Source organism: Lipotes vexillifer, unplaced genomic scaffold, assembly GCF_000442215.2.
Source record: "Lipotes vexillifer unplaced genomic scaffold, Lipotes_vexillifer_v1.1 scaffold408, whole genome shotgun sequence".
Classification (NCBI taxonomy): domain Eukaryota; kingdom Metazoa; phylum Chordata; class Mammalia; order Artiodactyla; family Lipotidae; genus Lipotes; species Lipotes vexillifer.
Genome location: NW_006787469.1, coordinates 1593812 through 1611057, shown reverse-complemented (window position 1 = coordinate 1611057; position 17246 = coordinate 1593812). Strand labels below are relative to the sequence as shown.

At 42.5% G+C, this 17246-nt stretch overlaps 2 protein-coding genes across 2 annotated transcripts in view; one reads left to right on the top strand and one right to left on the bottom strand.

Annotated features, from left to right (window-relative positions):
* Positions 1-1516: 1516 nt before the first annotated feature.
* OIP5 (Opa interacting protein 5) lies at positions 1517-14994 on the bottom strand. The gene is made up of 5 exons (XM_007460156.1): positions 14673-14994; positions 14375-14441; positions 9622-9744; positions 5893-5974; positions 1517-1612 (listed from the first exon to the last, which is right to left on the bottom strand). Exons 1-5 carry the CDS (start codon positions 14992-14994, stop codon positions 1517-1519), a joined length of 690 nt encoding a protein of 229 aa, XP_007460218.1.
* A 376-nt stretch (positions 14995-15370) lies between these two features.
* The window catches only part of NUSAP1 (nucleolar and spindle associated protein 1), a 32153-nt gene continuing 30277 nt past the window's right edge, over positions 15371-17246 (top strand). Inside the window, exon 1 of the mRNA XM_007460155.1 lies at positions 15371-15463. Coding sequence (XP_007460217.1) covers positions 15371-15463 — 93 coding nt within the window. The remainder of the gene's footprint in view (positions 15464-17246) is intronic.

The following is a 17246-nucleotide window of genomic DNA, read 5'->3' as shown; positions in this document are numbered from 1 at the left end:
GGGAAAGGCCACAACAGTGAGAGGCCCGCATACCGAAAAAAAAAAAAAAGCATAAAGCGAGCCAGAATTCTCTCTCTCAAATAGTTTTACAGGAAAATATCCTATATGCAGTCTAAAATGGAAAGAATCTGCTATTAAATCTGCTAGCCACAGGGGACTCTCACCACCACTCCACTGGTGGTCCAGTGGTTAAGACTGCACTTCCAATACAGGGGGTGTGGGTTCGATCTCCGGTCAGGGAACTAAGATCCCATATGCTGTGCAGCGCAGCAAAAAAAAAAAAAATCTAGCCACATTGGACCCACGTTAACTTCTCTGTGCACCACCACTAGGCTATCGTCTCTTGATTGTGCTAGTGCCAGCCCCTCCATAGTGGTCTGCTTGCCGCCCTCCCACCCATTCTCCATAGGACAACCCTAATGAGGTTCTGAAAACGAAAATTTGATCCTGTCATAGGCCTCCTTTAAAATTCTTCAAGGTTGTTGGGATAAAAACAAACATCCTTCAGAAGGCAGATAAGACCTTGCATCTGCAGGTTTCTGGACACTGTTGTAACTCCTACAGGTCTTTTTAAGGGCCTTTGTATAGACTGTTCTCTTTGTCAGCTTATTAAATGCCTACTCATCTTTCAGACCACTGCGGAAACATTACTCCCACAGAGAGGCCTTACATGACCCCCAAACCAGGTCAGTTACTTGCTATATGTGCTTATATCTCTATGTCCCTTTTTTTCAGAACCCTTACTACAGTTGTAATTTTAAATGTCTTCATGTGGTTATTTGAGTGACCCATCTCTTGACTAGATTATAAACTGAGGATACAGAGTAGCTGTTTTTGCTTATCTTTCATCCCCAGCAGCTAGCATAATACTTTATAAATATTTATTAAATGAATAATATGATGAGCTACTGAGCCACAGTGCTACATAAAGCAAAATAAAAGCATTTCGTTAAATGTTTGATGTTTTTATCATTCCTTTCATTATCATCCTGTTAAGCTCAGTTTACAACAGAAAAGGGAAAGATAAATATATATTATGCAGTTAACTTACTGAACATAACCTACAGAAAATGTATGTACCCGTATTTCACATAAGAAAAAAATGATTGCTCAGTATTCATGACAGTTGCTCCATGTAGGAATAATAGTCAACATAAGTACAACGCTATTTTCAGGCCAAACATGAATCTTTAGATCAGAGCACTCATGGGACATTGCCCCTTAATCCCTAAATTTGCAGTCAGAATGTTTTCCGAAATGAATATTATGAAATTGATAAGAAGTTAAAATAAATTCTTAAGACAAATAACTATGAAACCTGGACAGAAGTCTCCTTAGTTTCTCATCTTCCAGAAACAGCTTCACAAATCACTTGGAAAATCAGTCTAGAGGTAAACAATAAACCACATTTCCCATTCATCCTTGAAACTGATCTTTCTTGAGAAGTGATCAAACAGCACCTGTTGTTGAAGACAGCAATAAGGCCTGAACATGATACTCAAGCTTTGATTCTGGATCAGTTTGTTGGCTTGGACTGGTCAGGAGTCCCTTCCTTCAGAATCTTCACGAGTGAATTTAAGCGAGTATGCGTTAACATTATCTTCTCTTTTAGCTGGGAAGAGAAATACATAAGATTGTCAGGGAATCTTTAACTCTCAATCTGCTGGTTCTAGAAGCCACTTCAGACTTAAGCTAGTGATTGGGAGCTGGCAATACTGCAACACATTTCAAAAGGACATCTGTTCTATTTCTGAAAGAACTTTATACAACAAACCTAGAGCACAATAAGGTGACAGATACAAAGTTTCATGTGGAAAAAGACCAGCCACTGCTGAGCATCACTGCTTCTAGTCTCCATCCTTCCTAGCCCTTATCACCAGTTTGGTGATAACTCCAAAACCTGGGGAGGAAGACAAGAATAAAGGGGGATAAGAAAGCTTGCGGAAACAGAAGCATTAATCAGGCTTTCCCTTTTTTTTTCCAGTGGCAAGAATTTTTTTTCTAATTCTTTGTTCACAGTAAATGTCTGTCTTTAATATTCTGCTCATCACCTTCAAGAGTAGCTCTGGTTGTCAGATTTAGAACAGATGTTTGTGGTAGCTAATTTTCAATAGTTTTTTCAGCTTAGAATAGCTGTACCTAGAACCAAACTTAGTGGTGTTACTCACAATACAGCCTGTACTCAGACTCACAAAGTTATAATGGATAAGTCTTTTGTTGAAGTAAAAAAAAAAAAAAAAAAAAAAAAAGATATTTCTGCCATAATTTGCATAGCACAAAATCTACTTTTTATGATCCAAGAATACACAAAATTCATCAGGAAATTTTGAACAGGTCACTCTAGAGCCCATTAATCTTATTTGGGTGCTCCTGGACACAATGAATCATTTTTCTGACTTTAAAGATTTTCCTTCAGTCTTTAGCGTTCAACATTTTTACTGTGTGTTGGGGTACAGTTTTCTCTGCATTTATCCTACCTGTGCTTGTTGAGCTTATAGACATGTAGATTGTCTTTTATCAGATTTGGGAAGTTTTCAACCATTATTTCCTTGAACATTTTTTCTACTTTATCTTTCCCTTTTGTACTCCCATTACCAAAGCATATTTAGGTGTGCTTGATGGTGTCCAACAGGTCTCTTAGACTCAGTTAATTTTTCTTCATTCTTTTTTTTTTTTCTTTCTTCTTCAGATTGCAAATCTCATCAATCTATCTCCAAGTTTGCTGATTCTTTGCCCAATTCAGATCTGCTGTTGAGCCTCTCTGGTGAATTTTTCATTTCAGTTGTTGATTGTACTTTTTTTTTTATTTATTTTTTTATACAGCAGGTCTTATTAGTCATCAGTTTTATACACATCAGTGTATACGTGTCAATCCCAATCTCCCAATTCATCACACCACCACCACCACCCGCTGCCGCCGCTTTCCCCCCTTGGTGTCCATACGTTTGTTCTCTTGTTGATTGTATTTCAACTCCAGGATTTCCATTTAGGTGGTGTTTGTTAAGCCCTTTTTAAAAAATTTATTATTTTTTTTTAATCTTTGGCTGCGTTGGGTCTTCGTTGCTGTGCACGTGGACTTTCGCTAGTTGCGGTGAGCGGGGGCTACTCTTTGTTGCAGTGCGCAGGCTTCTTCACTGCGGTGGCTTCTCGTTGCAGAGCATGGGCTCTAGGCACATGGGCTTCAGTAGTCGTGGCTCACGGGCTCTAGAGCACAGGCTCAATAGTTGTGGCACACGGGCTTAGTTGCTCCGCAGCATGTGGGATCTTCCTGGACCAGGGTTCAAACTCGTGTCCCCTGCATTGGCAGGCAGATTCTTAACCACTGCACCAATAGGGAAGCCCCTTTTGCAAATACTTTTTTTTTTTTTTTCCTTGCGTTATGCGGGCCTCTCACTGTTGTGGCCTCTCCCATTTGCGGAGCACAGGCTCCGGACGCGCAGGCTCAGCGGCCATGGCTCACGGGCCCAGCCGCTCCGCGGCATGTGGGATCTTCCCGAAACGGGGCACGAACCCGCGTCTCCTGCATCGGCAGGCGGACTCTCAAGCACTGCGCCACCAGGGAAGCCCGCAAATACTTTTAATTGCTGCTTTGAAGGCTGTGTCTGCTAAGTCCCAACATCTGGGCCTTTTCAAACAGTTTCTGATGCCTGTATTTTATCCTGTGTATGGGTCATACTTTTCTTTGCATGTCTCCTAATTTTTATTGAAAACCAGACATTTTAGATAACATATTAAAACAACTTGGGATATTAAACATCCCCCTACCTCCACCCCATGTCCTGGCTTGTAGTGGTTATTTTTTGCTTATCTGTTTAGTAGTTGGCTTGACTATTTCATTGATGTCTATTTCCCTCACAGTGTGCAGCTTCTGATGTCATTCCTCGGAGGACACAGCCTTGGGCATGTGTAGTCACCCTGGGATGACAGTGGATTTAGCAGGGCCTTCGACTCTTTTTCCCTGAGCTCTGTGTAAACTGGATGGCTTTGTTGATATCACACCTGGCTATTAGCCTTCACTAATTTCTGGCTGACTGCTCTATTTTGACAGTGCCCTGGGACATAAATTGCTCCCCAGTCTAATCCAATTAAAATCAGACCCATTTATATGGGGGTAGTCTTTAAGGCCAGTCTTCTTTTGTTCCAACCCCAGGAGGGCTCTTATTTTAGCTGTCTGTTTCCCTGATTTTCTCTTATAAATTTCTAACTTGTCCATGGTTTAGCTTATTGTTCATATGGACTATTAGCTTCCTCTTAATTGCTCACCACCAAAATCTCCATTGTTTTGGGTAGAATCCTTAGACTTGTATATCCCCACACCCTGTTCCAAATAAAGTCAGTTCCCTTAGGAAAGCTTCAGAGCTCTTTTTTTACAATCTACCTCTTAATATGGGCTCCCAAGCTGGGGTGGGGTATTGTCTCTCAGAGTAACACCCCTGCTTTGCCAGCAGGGTGCTGGGCAGAGGCAGTAGCTTCTGGTCTTCTCTGCTTGCATCTGTCAGCATGAAGCCTCTGCCCTACAAGCAATCTGGGACAAAAGTGACTGGGTTCCTAGTACTCTTAGCCTATTGTGCCAGTGGTAGAACTTGCACACTACAAATGGCTGTTCTTGCCTAGAATAGAGCTTCTGATGAGAAATGCTTGTAGCCTGCCCCTACTAGGAAGATACCACAGCCCTAAACTGAGAGCTAGGGGAAAAGGATCCCTGTGCTCTTGGCTGCATTCGGCCAGATGGAGCCTCCCTCCCTCTGAGCTGGAGGGGCAAGGGAGGGAGGGAGTAGGTTGTGGCTCAAATGCCACAGGTTTTCACTGCTCTTACCAAGGTTTAGTAGATTTTCTTCAATAAATATCTCTTCATTTGCTTTAAGCCTTGAGGAGAATTTCCACAGACTTAAGATGGCTGTTTTCTTTATAATTTTCTTTGGTTATGGCTGTTTTGTTGGGGAGGGGTCCATGCAGCTCCTCGGGCCACCATTCTAGAAGTTATCTCCCATACGAATTATTTCTAACCACAGTATTTACTGACCCTGCTCATCAACTTAGTTGCTCAGAGCAAGGGTAGGCGAACTATGGACTGCAGGATAGCCTGCTGCCCATTTGTCTTAATAATGTTTTATTGCTACAAAGCTATATCCATGTGTTTATATACCGTCTGTGGCTGCCTTTGCACTACAATAGCAGAGATGAATAGTAGAGACTGAATGGTCTAGCTTAAGACATTTGTTGCCTGGTCTTTTACAGAAAAAGTTTGCCAATTCCTGGCTTAGAACATGGTTTCATGAGCTTAGTTAATTATGCAAAGAAAGAAAAAAAAAAAAATCACTGTTCCCCTGTCCTAAAAGTTACTTAAACTCTGAAAAGTAAATGCCCTGTTTACTAAATTTGTAATTACCGAGGAATAAACTATTAACAGTGCTAAAAACAAAACCTTGAAATTCTAAGGTTGTTCTTCCCACGGTAGTAAAGTTATAGCCAAATTTCCACTCAGAATAAGCTAGCAAGCTACTGAAACAAAGTTTCTTCAACTGGAAACCATGAAACGCTAGTAAAGCCCATTTAAGTAAGAATTCTTAATGATGGTTTCAGCACTCTTTCTCCTCCAAGCTATCTAAGCATGAGGTGCTTGCAAAGAGGAAAGACCTATGAAGGATGATGGTGTCCATACCCAGCAGAGAGGAGGAATAGGAATGTGGAGCTCAGCAGCTCTCCACCTCCTCCAGACTTGACAATATGGTTTTACTGTTTTGCTTTGTATCACAAATTCAATAAGGAATGCCAAACCAGGTATAAAGAATTACTGGCGTATTCACCATTTCACTGCCCATAAATTCACGGGTACAGATAATTAGGAATTGCCTATATTAAAGGAAACACACAACCATCATGAAATTTTACCTCTGCAACTTTTTCTGGTAGAGATATGTTGTGAATATCCATCTCAGATGCGTTTACTATGGCTTTTGTTTTTAAGAGGTAGCTAAATAGAAAATATACAGAGAAAATATTAGTACCATACCACAGTTATAATTATCAAGGAACCAAACTTGCAATACCTGTCAAGCAAAGATTGCCTTATTGCTTATTTCCATTTCAAGATTCATAATGTATTTTGTAGGAAAAATATTCTCAATTAATAAGTCATCAGAGGGACTTCCCTGGTGGCACAGTGGTTAAGAATCTGCCTGCCAATGCAAGGGACACGGGTTCGATCCCTGGTCTGAGAAGATCCCACATGCCTCAGAGCAACTAAGCCCGTGCACCACAACTACTGAGCCTGCACTCTAGAGCCTGCGAGCCACAACTACTGAGCCCATGTGCCACAACTACTGGAGCCCGTGCTCCACAACAAAGAGAAGCCCCTGCTGGCCGCAACTAGAGGAAGCCCGAGCGCAGCAACGAAGACCCAACGCAGCCAAAAATAACGCAAAAAAATATATAATTTTTTACATATTAAAAAATAATAAGTCATCAGAGAGACCCTGTGCCTCATCTCACCCCTTGCCAGCCCAGAATACATGATTTAAAATTATCCTAGGACAAACTAAAGACAAAAAACCAGGGTCATATGAATAACTGTGATAAGTATAAGCCTCATAACTCTACCAGTAGATGGTGTAGCACAGTTAGAAGAAAAGTAACCACAATTGTGACAAATACTGTTGGTTGCCTACCCCGGAGCCATTCCTCAAGTTTTGTTGCTAACAGAACCCAGATTTTGTTTAGGGCAGCAGTGTGTCCAGTCCTAAAAGATGAATCATAACTGTTCTGGGCCAACTGTGGCAATCTTATTCCCTACTGTCACATATTTGCTTTCCCAGCTTAAGGCAACCATGTGACATAGTTCTGCCAATGATAAGGAAATTTTTGCTGATAAAAAGAGACCATTCCCTGTGTTCCCACACTTACCATATCCTTTTTCTTCCAGTTTTGGATGCTACTATTTATGGATGTAACACTTATACTTGCAGCATCCAAGAGGAAAATGCCAAGAGGACCAGAGATGCTGACCCAGAGCCCTGTCATGGCTGAGCGACTAGAACAATCCTGGAGTGGCCAACTGCCCCACCCTATACTTGTTAAAGCCACTCTGGTTTTCTGTAACTAGCAACCAAATTCATTCTGATACACACAGACATAGATTTATCATATTCCCAGACTCATGCTACCTATACTTTCCCTTTTTTATTTTAAATTTAATTTTATTTATTGACTGAGTTGGGTCTTCGTTGCTGCATGCGGGGCTTTCTCTAGTTGTGGCGAGCGGGGACTACTCTTCATTGTGGTGCACGGGCTTCTCACTACAGTGGCTTCTCTTGTTGCGGAGCACAGGCTCTAGGTGCGCGGGCTTAGTTGCTCTGCGGCATGTGGGATCTTCTTGGACCAGGGCTCAAACCTATATTGCCCACATTGGCAGGTGGATTCTTAACCACTGCGCCACCAGGGAAGTTCCCTAATTTCTACTTAATCAGAAAGAATATACTGACCTTTGAGTCCAACTCATTTTGATTAAGAAATTACTTAAAAATCTCATAATGCTTTTCAAATTTATATTAAAAATTTTTGTTACTAAAAGCTTATTTCCCTAAGCAAAAACTCAATTACAGGTTGGCTGGAATAATTACTTAAAACTGTTTCTAAAAAAGATTCGAGGTTACGAATAGCACACATTTAGAGATACTTTTCCCTGTGTCTTTAAACTTAATTCTAAATAGAAATTATTTAAGAATGAACTAGAAATTGAAAGTAAAATATCAATCCATCTCAAGTACACATATCCTGTTGAAAATCAGCATTGAGGGACTTCTCTGGTGGTCCCCAGTTAAGACTCCACACTCCCAATGCAGGGGGCCCATGGTTCGATCCCTGGTCAGGGAACTAAATCCTGCACGCTGCAACTAAAGATCCTGCACGCCACAACCATCCACACGTGTGCAGCAACTAAGACCAAGTTTAGCCAAATAAATAAATAAATAAATGTTAAAAAAAAAAAGAAAATTGGCATTGAAGAACAAATACTGTACCTAATGCACAACGAACAACCTCACGGTAAAGGATGGGCTTTATTTTTTTTTTTTTAATTTTTTTTTTTTTTCTTGCGTTATGCGGGCCTCTCACTGTTGTGGCCTCTCCCATTTGCGGAGCACAGGCTCCGGACGCGCAGGCTCAGCGGCCATGGCTCACGGGCCCAGCCGCTCCGCGGCATGTGGGATCTTCCCGAAACGGGGCACGAACCCAGGATGGGCTTTATTTTTAAGGTTGTTTGTTTTTACGAAGTCTTAACCACTGGACCACCAGGGAAGTCCCCTATTTATAAGGTTTTTTTTAAAAAAAATTTATTTATTTATGTGGCTGTGTCGGGTCTTAGTCGCGACACGCGAGCTCTTTGTTGCAGCACACAGGCTTCTCTCTAGTTGTGGCGCTTGGACTCCAGAGTGCATGGTCTCAGTAGTTGCGGCACGCAGGCTTAGTTGCCCCGTGGCATGTGGGATCTTAGTTCCCTGACCAGGGATCGAACCTGCGTCCCCTGCACTGGAAGATGGATTCTTAACCACTGGACCACCAGGGAAGTCTCCCCTATATATAAGTTTTATTGCTCTTGTTGTCCATAGCTCAGCTAGAAACACCCATCTAAGCATATTAAATGAGGAAAAGGAAACTTTCTGTTTTATGAAAGGAAATTAAGCTTTGGAGTTAAGACATGGACTCAATTCTCAGCTCCTCCACATCTCCAAGCCCCAGTTTTCTTACATTAAGAACTCAGTAAGGGGAAAAAAAAAAAAAAAAAAAGAACTCAGTGAGGTAAGCATAGTACAATACCTGACACAAACTAGGTCATCAATGGCTGTTTTTGTTTCTGATAACCAAGAAAAGACTTTGATGGATGTTTCAGTTTGTTGCTATAACAGAAAAGCTTAAGTAAAAAGTAGAATTTATATTTAGAAAGATAAGAAATATCCAAAGTAATTCATGAGAAGGAACAAACAATAGGGAACTTTTTCTGACTTTATGAGGCCACATGGTTATTATATTTTACTTTTCTTTGTGTATCTGCTTCATTCTTCTTTTTCTGTAGACAAAATTTCTCTGCATTTACATGCACGACATAGAAAATATCTACCCTAAACCTAGAGCTTTCAGTTCCCAACTTCAGCACCAGTTCCAGCTACAGATGACCAATGTCTCTGGGTCTTTATTTCAAATTCGTAGGGTAAAAAGCCTGATTGACTTAGCTTAGGTCAGGTCTACTCCTGATCCCATCACCTGGGAGTGGTATCACACAGGATAACAAACATGGCCACAAAGTCCCACACTATGGGAGGGAGACAGGGGCTAGGCACAAACCGCAAAACTGTCTACTACAGCATTATTTTGCAAAAACTTACCTTCCAAAAGTTCTTGGAATGAAAGAATATCCTCTCAGTTATTCCATAGTATGATTATTAACACGTGGTATGATTATGAGACATCTAAAATGATCATAATGTTAAAAGACTATGTTTTGGTCCCATTGCCATCTTTTTTGCAAGAAACAGTACCTGGCTTTAGCATCTTCTCTGGTACAAACATTCTGCCTTTTCTGGCAGATGTTTTAAAATTTGACAAAGAATATCTAAGTCTACTTACCACACCATTTTGTCAGTGGAAAGGCAGAAGTGACCTCTCAAGGCAGCAAGGGCAGCATGAGTAGAATACAGATGGAAACCAATGGGAATCTCACAGGAACTACAGAATAAAAGGTTGTACGTGCTGGGAGGAAAAAACAGGATTTGGGTTAAGAAAGAAAATCAGAGAACAAATACAAAATAACTCATGTTATGGACTCATTCCTAAAAAATAGGCTATAATAGGAATGAGACTGAGGAAATGTCACATTCAAGAAAGGTTAACTCAGAGATTATAGATACCCTTGTGGATTCTGGCCACAACAGCAATCACATGATATGTAACTGTCATTTCACTGAAGTAATTTATATCTGAAAGCAGAAAAAGAGCTAACAAATCAGATTAACATTTAAACAGGGACCTCCCTGGTGGCGCAGTGGTTAAGAATCCACCTGCCAATGCCAGGGACACAGGTTCGAACCCTGGTCCGGGAAGATCCCACATGCCGCGGAGCAACTAAGCCCGTGCACCACAACTACTGAGCCTGTGCTCTAGAGCCCATAAGCCACAACTACTGAGCTTGCGTGCTGCAACTACTGAAGCCCGCGCGCCTAGAACCTGTGCTCTGCAACAAAGAGAAGCCACCTCACTGAGAAGCCCGTGCCTAGCAATGAAGGGTAGCCCCCGCTTGCCACAACTAGAGAAAGCCCACGGGCAGCAATGAAGACCCAGTGCAGCCATAAATAAATAAATTTATTTAAACAAAAAAACATTTAAACATATAAAACTACACATGACCATATAAATTAGCTACCATTAAGCCAATTTCCAGTTAAAGTAAAACAATCAAATTGATTAGGGCTTATTAAGCAATTTATTAATAGAACTCAAATCAGGTTTTGTTTTACTTTGTTTTTGCAGATATAACAAAAAATTAAAAAATTACCCAGATAAAATGCAAAAGAAAGAAAATAAATCGTATTGTCCTAGCAAGCTATTTTATTTTCCTTTATCCTTTGAAAGATTACTGGATGAGGAATCAGGAAACATGGATTTTAGTTCTAGTTACACCATGTAGGTAAGTCACTTACCTTATTTGCTGGTATATAAGACAAATCCAAATATTACAAAAAATAAGAAGAAATTAACTTTCATCATTCATGTACTGAAAGCAATTTAGAGTGGTTTAGTAAGGGAAAAAAATTATCTGTATAAACATACTATATGCAGTAAATGAGTACTAATAAAGTATAATAATTGCATGGCTAAAAACAGATTCACGTCAATGGACACTAAAGACCAAGCAACAAAATATAAATTCACTAGTAAATGAAGTCCCACACCACACATGCAGTACTGTATTTTTGTGACTATATTACCAAAAAGCAAGCCATGAAATAAAGTTGCATTTTTATTAATTCCTAAGTAGGAATTAATTATATCAGACAAACCACAGTACCTATAGACAAATGTCTATAGAAACTAATAAATGGCACAGAGCTGGGACTTCCCTGGTGGTGCAGTTCCCTGGTGGCGCAGTGGTTAAGAACCTGCCTGCCAATGCAGGGGACACGGGTTTGTTCCCTGGTCCGGGAAGATCCCACATGCCGCAGAGCACCTAAGCCCGTGCGCCACAACTACTGAGCCTGCACTCTAGAGCCCGCAAGCTACAACTACTGAGCCCACATGCCACAACTACTGAAGCCCGCATGCTTAGAGCCCGTGCTCTGCAACAAAGAGAAGCCACCATGATGAGAAGCCCGTGCGCTGCAACAAAGATTAGCCCCCACTCGTCGCAACTAGAGAAAGCCTGCGCGCAGCAACCAAGACCCAATGCAGACAATAAATAAATAATTAATTTTAAAAGTGTCTTTAAAAAAATAAATGGCACAGAGCAAAATGTAAAGAGATCCCAAAATAATGCTTAGCATGTAACATATAACAAATATTTCATTGAGTATTAGTCTGCTAATGGCCCAGGAATGAAGGTTTGCATCACACCAGGTAAAGAACTATGATCATCTGAGTGCCTGATGAAGGCAAAAGGAATACAGAATGGGTAGTGGAAGAGGGTAGTTATAAATACCAGCTATAACCATGTGACCAGTTACAGGAATGTAATTGTCATGAATATCTCCTCATTTTGTTATGAATAGGTTTACATGTATATGCGTGTTTATGTCTTCTTCCCTTTCTTTTCCCTTATGTAACATAAGATGTACTGACTTTTTATTATAGTATTTAAGTATTAATTTTACATCATAGTATTTAAGCTATGAGATATCAAGGAGAAAAGTAAGTATCACTTAAGGACTTTATCTCCTCTTCTGGAAAAGGTTTTAGTGCGTTTTTAGTTGTATGCAAGATAGCTGTAATATGTTAGGAAGAATTACGACCTTGTTATTGTCTTTATTTGGAGATTAAGTATGGGTTTAGGAGATGCATGTGGATGCCAGGTTAACAAGTAATGATTAAATTTATGTGTCAGCTTGACTGAGCCAAAGGGTGCCCAGTTATTTGGCCAAATGTTATTCTGAATGTGTTTATGAGGATGTTTTTGAATGAGAGTAATATTTGAATCAGTAGACTGAGTAAAGCAGTTTGCCCTCTTTATCATGGGTGACCCTCATCTAATCAGTTGAAGACCTGAACAGAACAAAAAGGCTGGCCCTCTCATGAAAAAGGGGAACTCCTCTTGCCTGACTGCCTTGAGTTGCAACACTGATCTTTTTTTCCTGCAACACTGATCTTTTTTTTCCTGCCTTTGAACTTGAACTGAAACGTTCAGCTTTTCCTGGGTCTGGAGCCTGTTGGCTTTTGTACTGGAACTTACACCTTTGGCTCATGGATCTCAGGCCTGTGGACTTGGACTAGAACTAAACCTCTGGCTCTCCTGTGTCTCCAGCTTATCAACCTTGTCTCTTGGGACTTCTCATCCTCCATAATCTAGTGAGCCAATTCCTGACAATAAATCTCTTCCTGCTGGGTCCCACGGCTCTCCTTATTCCAAACACATGGAACTTTCTATCCAGTGTTTTATAAACCATCTAGATCTGTACTGTCTATTAAGAATGCAAGCCACATAAGTAATTTTACATCTACTATTAGTTTAGCTTCAAAAAAAAAAGAAACAGGTAAAATTAGTTTTAATATATTTTATGCTACCCAATATTCAAAAACATCGTAATCAAGGGAATTCCCTGAGGGTCCAGTGGTTAAGACTCGGCACTTCCACTGCCCTGGGCCTGGGTTTGATCCCTGGTCTGGAAACTAAGATTTCCTTCCACAAGCTGTGCGGTGTGGCCAAAAACCAAAAAAAAAAAAAAAAAAAAAACCCATGTAATCAGTACTTTTAAATTATTCAATGTTTTGGGCCAAGTTTTCAAAATCTGGTGTGTATTTTGCACTCACAGCATACTTCAATTCAGAATGGCCACCTTTTAAGTGCTCAATAGCCACCATGTGGCTAGTGGCTACAGTACTGGACAGCACAGGTCTAGCTAGATGTGCTTCCCTCTAAGAAGATATTCAGAGAGCTTCTGCCTCTGGCCCCAAATGAACCAGTTCCAAGCAGGCCATCACTCCTTCCCTCTCTGTTTCCTTTGGGTGGGAAGAGGACACTCCTGCAAGGATAGGGAGTGTCTTTAAGTTACGAAAGGGGAGCTGCAGAACTCTTCCTGATTACTGAGTACAGCAACTAAGAATTCCTATACGAACTCTATTTAACATTAAAATTGAACCAAACTGTGGTCAGAATGAACTGTCTTGCTGTTAAAACCAACACTGAAAATTGAGTAGCTTTGTACTACTGAATTCAACTGAGTACTTTGTTGTTACTTGTAAATCACACTACAGTCAAGATGCAGAGTTTACCAGGCAATATTCAAGTAACTTTCCACCAGTGTTTTTCCCCGGGTTACAGCAGAATTAGTCCTGCCATAACTTATTACAAATTCCAGGTTAAATGAAAACTTGTAATTCCTAGTTATGTCAAAGGATTGTAGTTTATGGTAAGTGATTCTCACTATACACTTAAAGGTAATTTTCTTTTTCCCCTACTAGACGTAACTTTCTTTTTTTTTTTTTTTTTTTTTTTTTTTTTGGGCGGCGGGCGAGCCTCTCATTGTTGTGGCCTCTCCCGTTGCGGAGCACAGGCTCCGGACACACAGGCCAGCGGCCATGGCTCACGGGCACAGCCGCTCCGCGGCATGTAGGATCTTTGCAGATGGGGGCACGAACAGGTGTCCCCTGCATCCACAGGTGGACTCTCAACCAATGCGCCACTTTTGCGGTACGCGGGCCTCTCACTGTTGTGGCCTCTCCCGCTGCGGAGCACAGGCTCTGGACGCGCAGGCTCAGCGGCCATGGCTCACGGGCCCAGCCGCTCTGCGGCATGTGGGATCTTCCCGGACCGGGGCAGGAACCCGTGTCCCCTGCATCGACAGGCGGATTCTCAACCACTGCGCCACCAGGGAAGCCCTAGACATAACTTTCTTAAACTCACTTCACTTGCACAACCCACTAGGGAGATGTGGCCCTCAGAAAGACCTTAAAACCTACACGCAAATATCTTCCATTTCATTAATACATCAAGTTCGTACAAGAATCAGGTAAAGGGAGCATCCTTCCAATACACTGTATGGATGGAACAGACTTTTATTCTAGTGCAAGATAGGAATAAACTGTTTTCTCCTCGTACAAGTCGGTTCCACGCTCCTCAGTCTCATTAAGTCAGGGAATGACTAGAGATCTATCTGGAATTCTCGGTACCTACCTGCCTTTGAGCGAACCGTCAATGCCAACTAGGAAGGGAGCCTCCAAAACTACATTATTTGTGACTCCTAGGAAGACAAACACGGGTCAGAAAGACTACCTGTGAGGCATTGAAAGGGAAAAACTCTCCCCTCCAGAAAGACTCATCCTGGCCACAAAAATCATGAAAAGTGATTCGCCCCCGACCCCTGGCAATGGAGTTGATTTCCTTCCAAATTTTCATCCCGCTTTCCTCCCAGCCGGCTCCCAGCCACCCAGTAAGAAAGCGGCAACGCTTCCCAGACGCCGTGCCCACTCACTGGAGAAGACCACGACTCCAAGGGACCGCGACAGGTCCCAGGCGAGGTGCACAGAGTCAGCGAGCACGGCGTGGCACTGCGCACACTGGAACACAGCGCACCTCTCGGGCTGCAGCCACCATGGCAGCTGCGGGCCGCATGACGGCTCCTCCGGCCCCAGCCCGGCGGGGCCGAGTGGCGAAGACCCTTTCACCACCTGCGTGTCCCACTCCATGGAAGTCGTAAGAGAAGGTTCATCAATCGTCTTCTTAGCGCCATCACAAAAGTCACCCCGCGGCTGCTTTGCAAAGCGCGAGCGATGCCTCCGCGGCCTAGCCGCCATCTTCCTGCAGCTGGCGCCTCAGTTTCAAAGACGGGCCATGCCCCGCCCCAAGCTTGGTTCCTGGGTCCTCATTGGACAACGTGGGCCGGGTGGGGCTCTGCCGCGCACTCGTTGCCGGGCACGCCGTTTGGCGCCTTCGTGTTGGTGAGGGATGGTGAAGAACGTGCGTCTGGTGGAGGGGAAGTGAGCCTTTCTATTGGTCAACACCAGGAGACCCGCCTTTGAGGCATTTTTAACCAATGGAAGTGCAGCTTTCTCAATTTAAACTCTGTAACATTCGGTTTGGTCAACGCTTAGAGCGGCGCCAGAGTTTTGAACGGCCGTTTTGGGAGTGGAGGACCGATCCTCTGCTTGGTCACCTGGATTGCAGTTCGCCATGACCGTCCCCTCCCTGGAGGAGCTGGACTCCTTCAAGTACAGTGACCTGCAGAACTTGGCCAAGAGTCTGGGCCTCCGGGCTAACCTGAGGGTACGAGGCAAGTGGCGGGTGGGGTAGGTCGAGCGGCCTCTACGAGACGCGGTGGGAGGGGACCGAGTGGGAATTCCAAAGGCTGAGGCTGCTGTCCCGGCCCTGGGGCGGTAGAATTGGTTCACAGAAGGGTCCCACTAACTCTGCAAAAACGAGAGGGAGCCATAGTTTTCACCTTATGTTGAGGCTGACTTTTGTGGGGACTCACAAAGACACCGACTCCAAAAGGGTTTGTTTGGTTTCGTTTTATTGGAAGTACTCAGTTATACTTACCAGGGCATCAGTTAGGAAACGCAGGCCCAGAGAGCTAAAGGAATGCTGCATCTAAATGCCGATTAATTGTTAGGCAGTCGCGGAAATAATTGCCTTGGCTTTTGGAAAACTCCAAACAGCTAACATTTCTGTAAATTGTAACAGCGCCCCAAATCTGCTACTTAAATGGGGGACCTGGAAGAAAGGATGACTTTTAGGGGACCTCCCCCGTGGATAAGTTTTTACAACTCAGCCCTGATTTAGTCGGATCGTTCCTCTATTGATCACTATTGTGGTAGTGTTCTATTCAAAACCGGTGAGGTCTTTGAGACTTCAAAACGTTTTGGGGAAAATGTAAGGGTTCAATTCGGGATTGGGGTTCTCTATTTTATTTTCCCACATCATATTAACGTGTACCCTGGAGTTTTGTTCTGCAAGCTGTGGTATTTACACGGAGTGAATACCTAAATCAGTCCTCACAAATGTTTTTAAGTGGTTTAAACAAAATAATCAGGGCCCATGCACCTGTTGGGGCCGAATGATAAAGGGCTATCTTTGGAGATATTTCTGAGCTATAGTATTTAATGGCTCCTCAGTACTTCATAAACAAAATCTTAATTCCTTGGTTTAAATCTCTTAAATTTTTTTTTTACAATCTGGCTGGAATCTTTTATCCAGTGCAGCATCCAGACTGTACTGTTGCCTTAACACTTGGCACCTTTGTCCATCTTTCTGCCTTTGCTAATTTTAATCCTTTGGCCTCAAATCCCCTTCTCTCTCCCTCTTCTTTATCTGCATGAATAATTTCCAATTATTCATCACAGTCCAACTGAAATGTCATCACTGACCTGGCACCTCGTCCCCTCCTCTTCATTCCCTTGGCCACAGGTCCACCACCCGAGTGATCCTAGGAACGCTCTGCGCCTTTAAGGCAGTATAATTTCAAGTACTTTTTCTGAGCACTTGCAGGCTTCCACCTGGCCCTGTAGTTATTTGTGTAGATACGTTCTCTACTAAATGTTAAGTTCCTTGAACAGGGAGGGATCTCATCCATCCACCTTGGAAGTCTTTACAGCACTAAGTGCAGTACATTTTATTTGGGAGGCGTTGGATACTTATTCAGAGCTACTATTTACAACCGCTTCTTGGCAGCACTGGAACAATGCACCAGAGGGTAGCTCCTTTGTGAAGAGTTACTATGGAGGTTTCCTACTTGAGTTCGGCGCTCTGTCTAACATGAAGGCCCCACAACCTTTTGGATCTCTGAAGAACTGTTGCAACTTCAATCTTCTTCTGAAAGTCCCACCTATCATTGTCTCTTGAGGAACCTGATCTGGGGTAGCCATTTAATCACCTGTTTTCATATAAGTGGTGTAGTACAGTATTTTGTGTCACTACAGACCTCATTGCTTGCCTAGCATACAACATTTGGTACATAGTAGGTGTCAACAAATATCTGTTAGAGGTGCTCTTTCCCAGGCAAATTTGACTATACGAGGCATTCTAATAACCAACTACAAAAAAGACACCT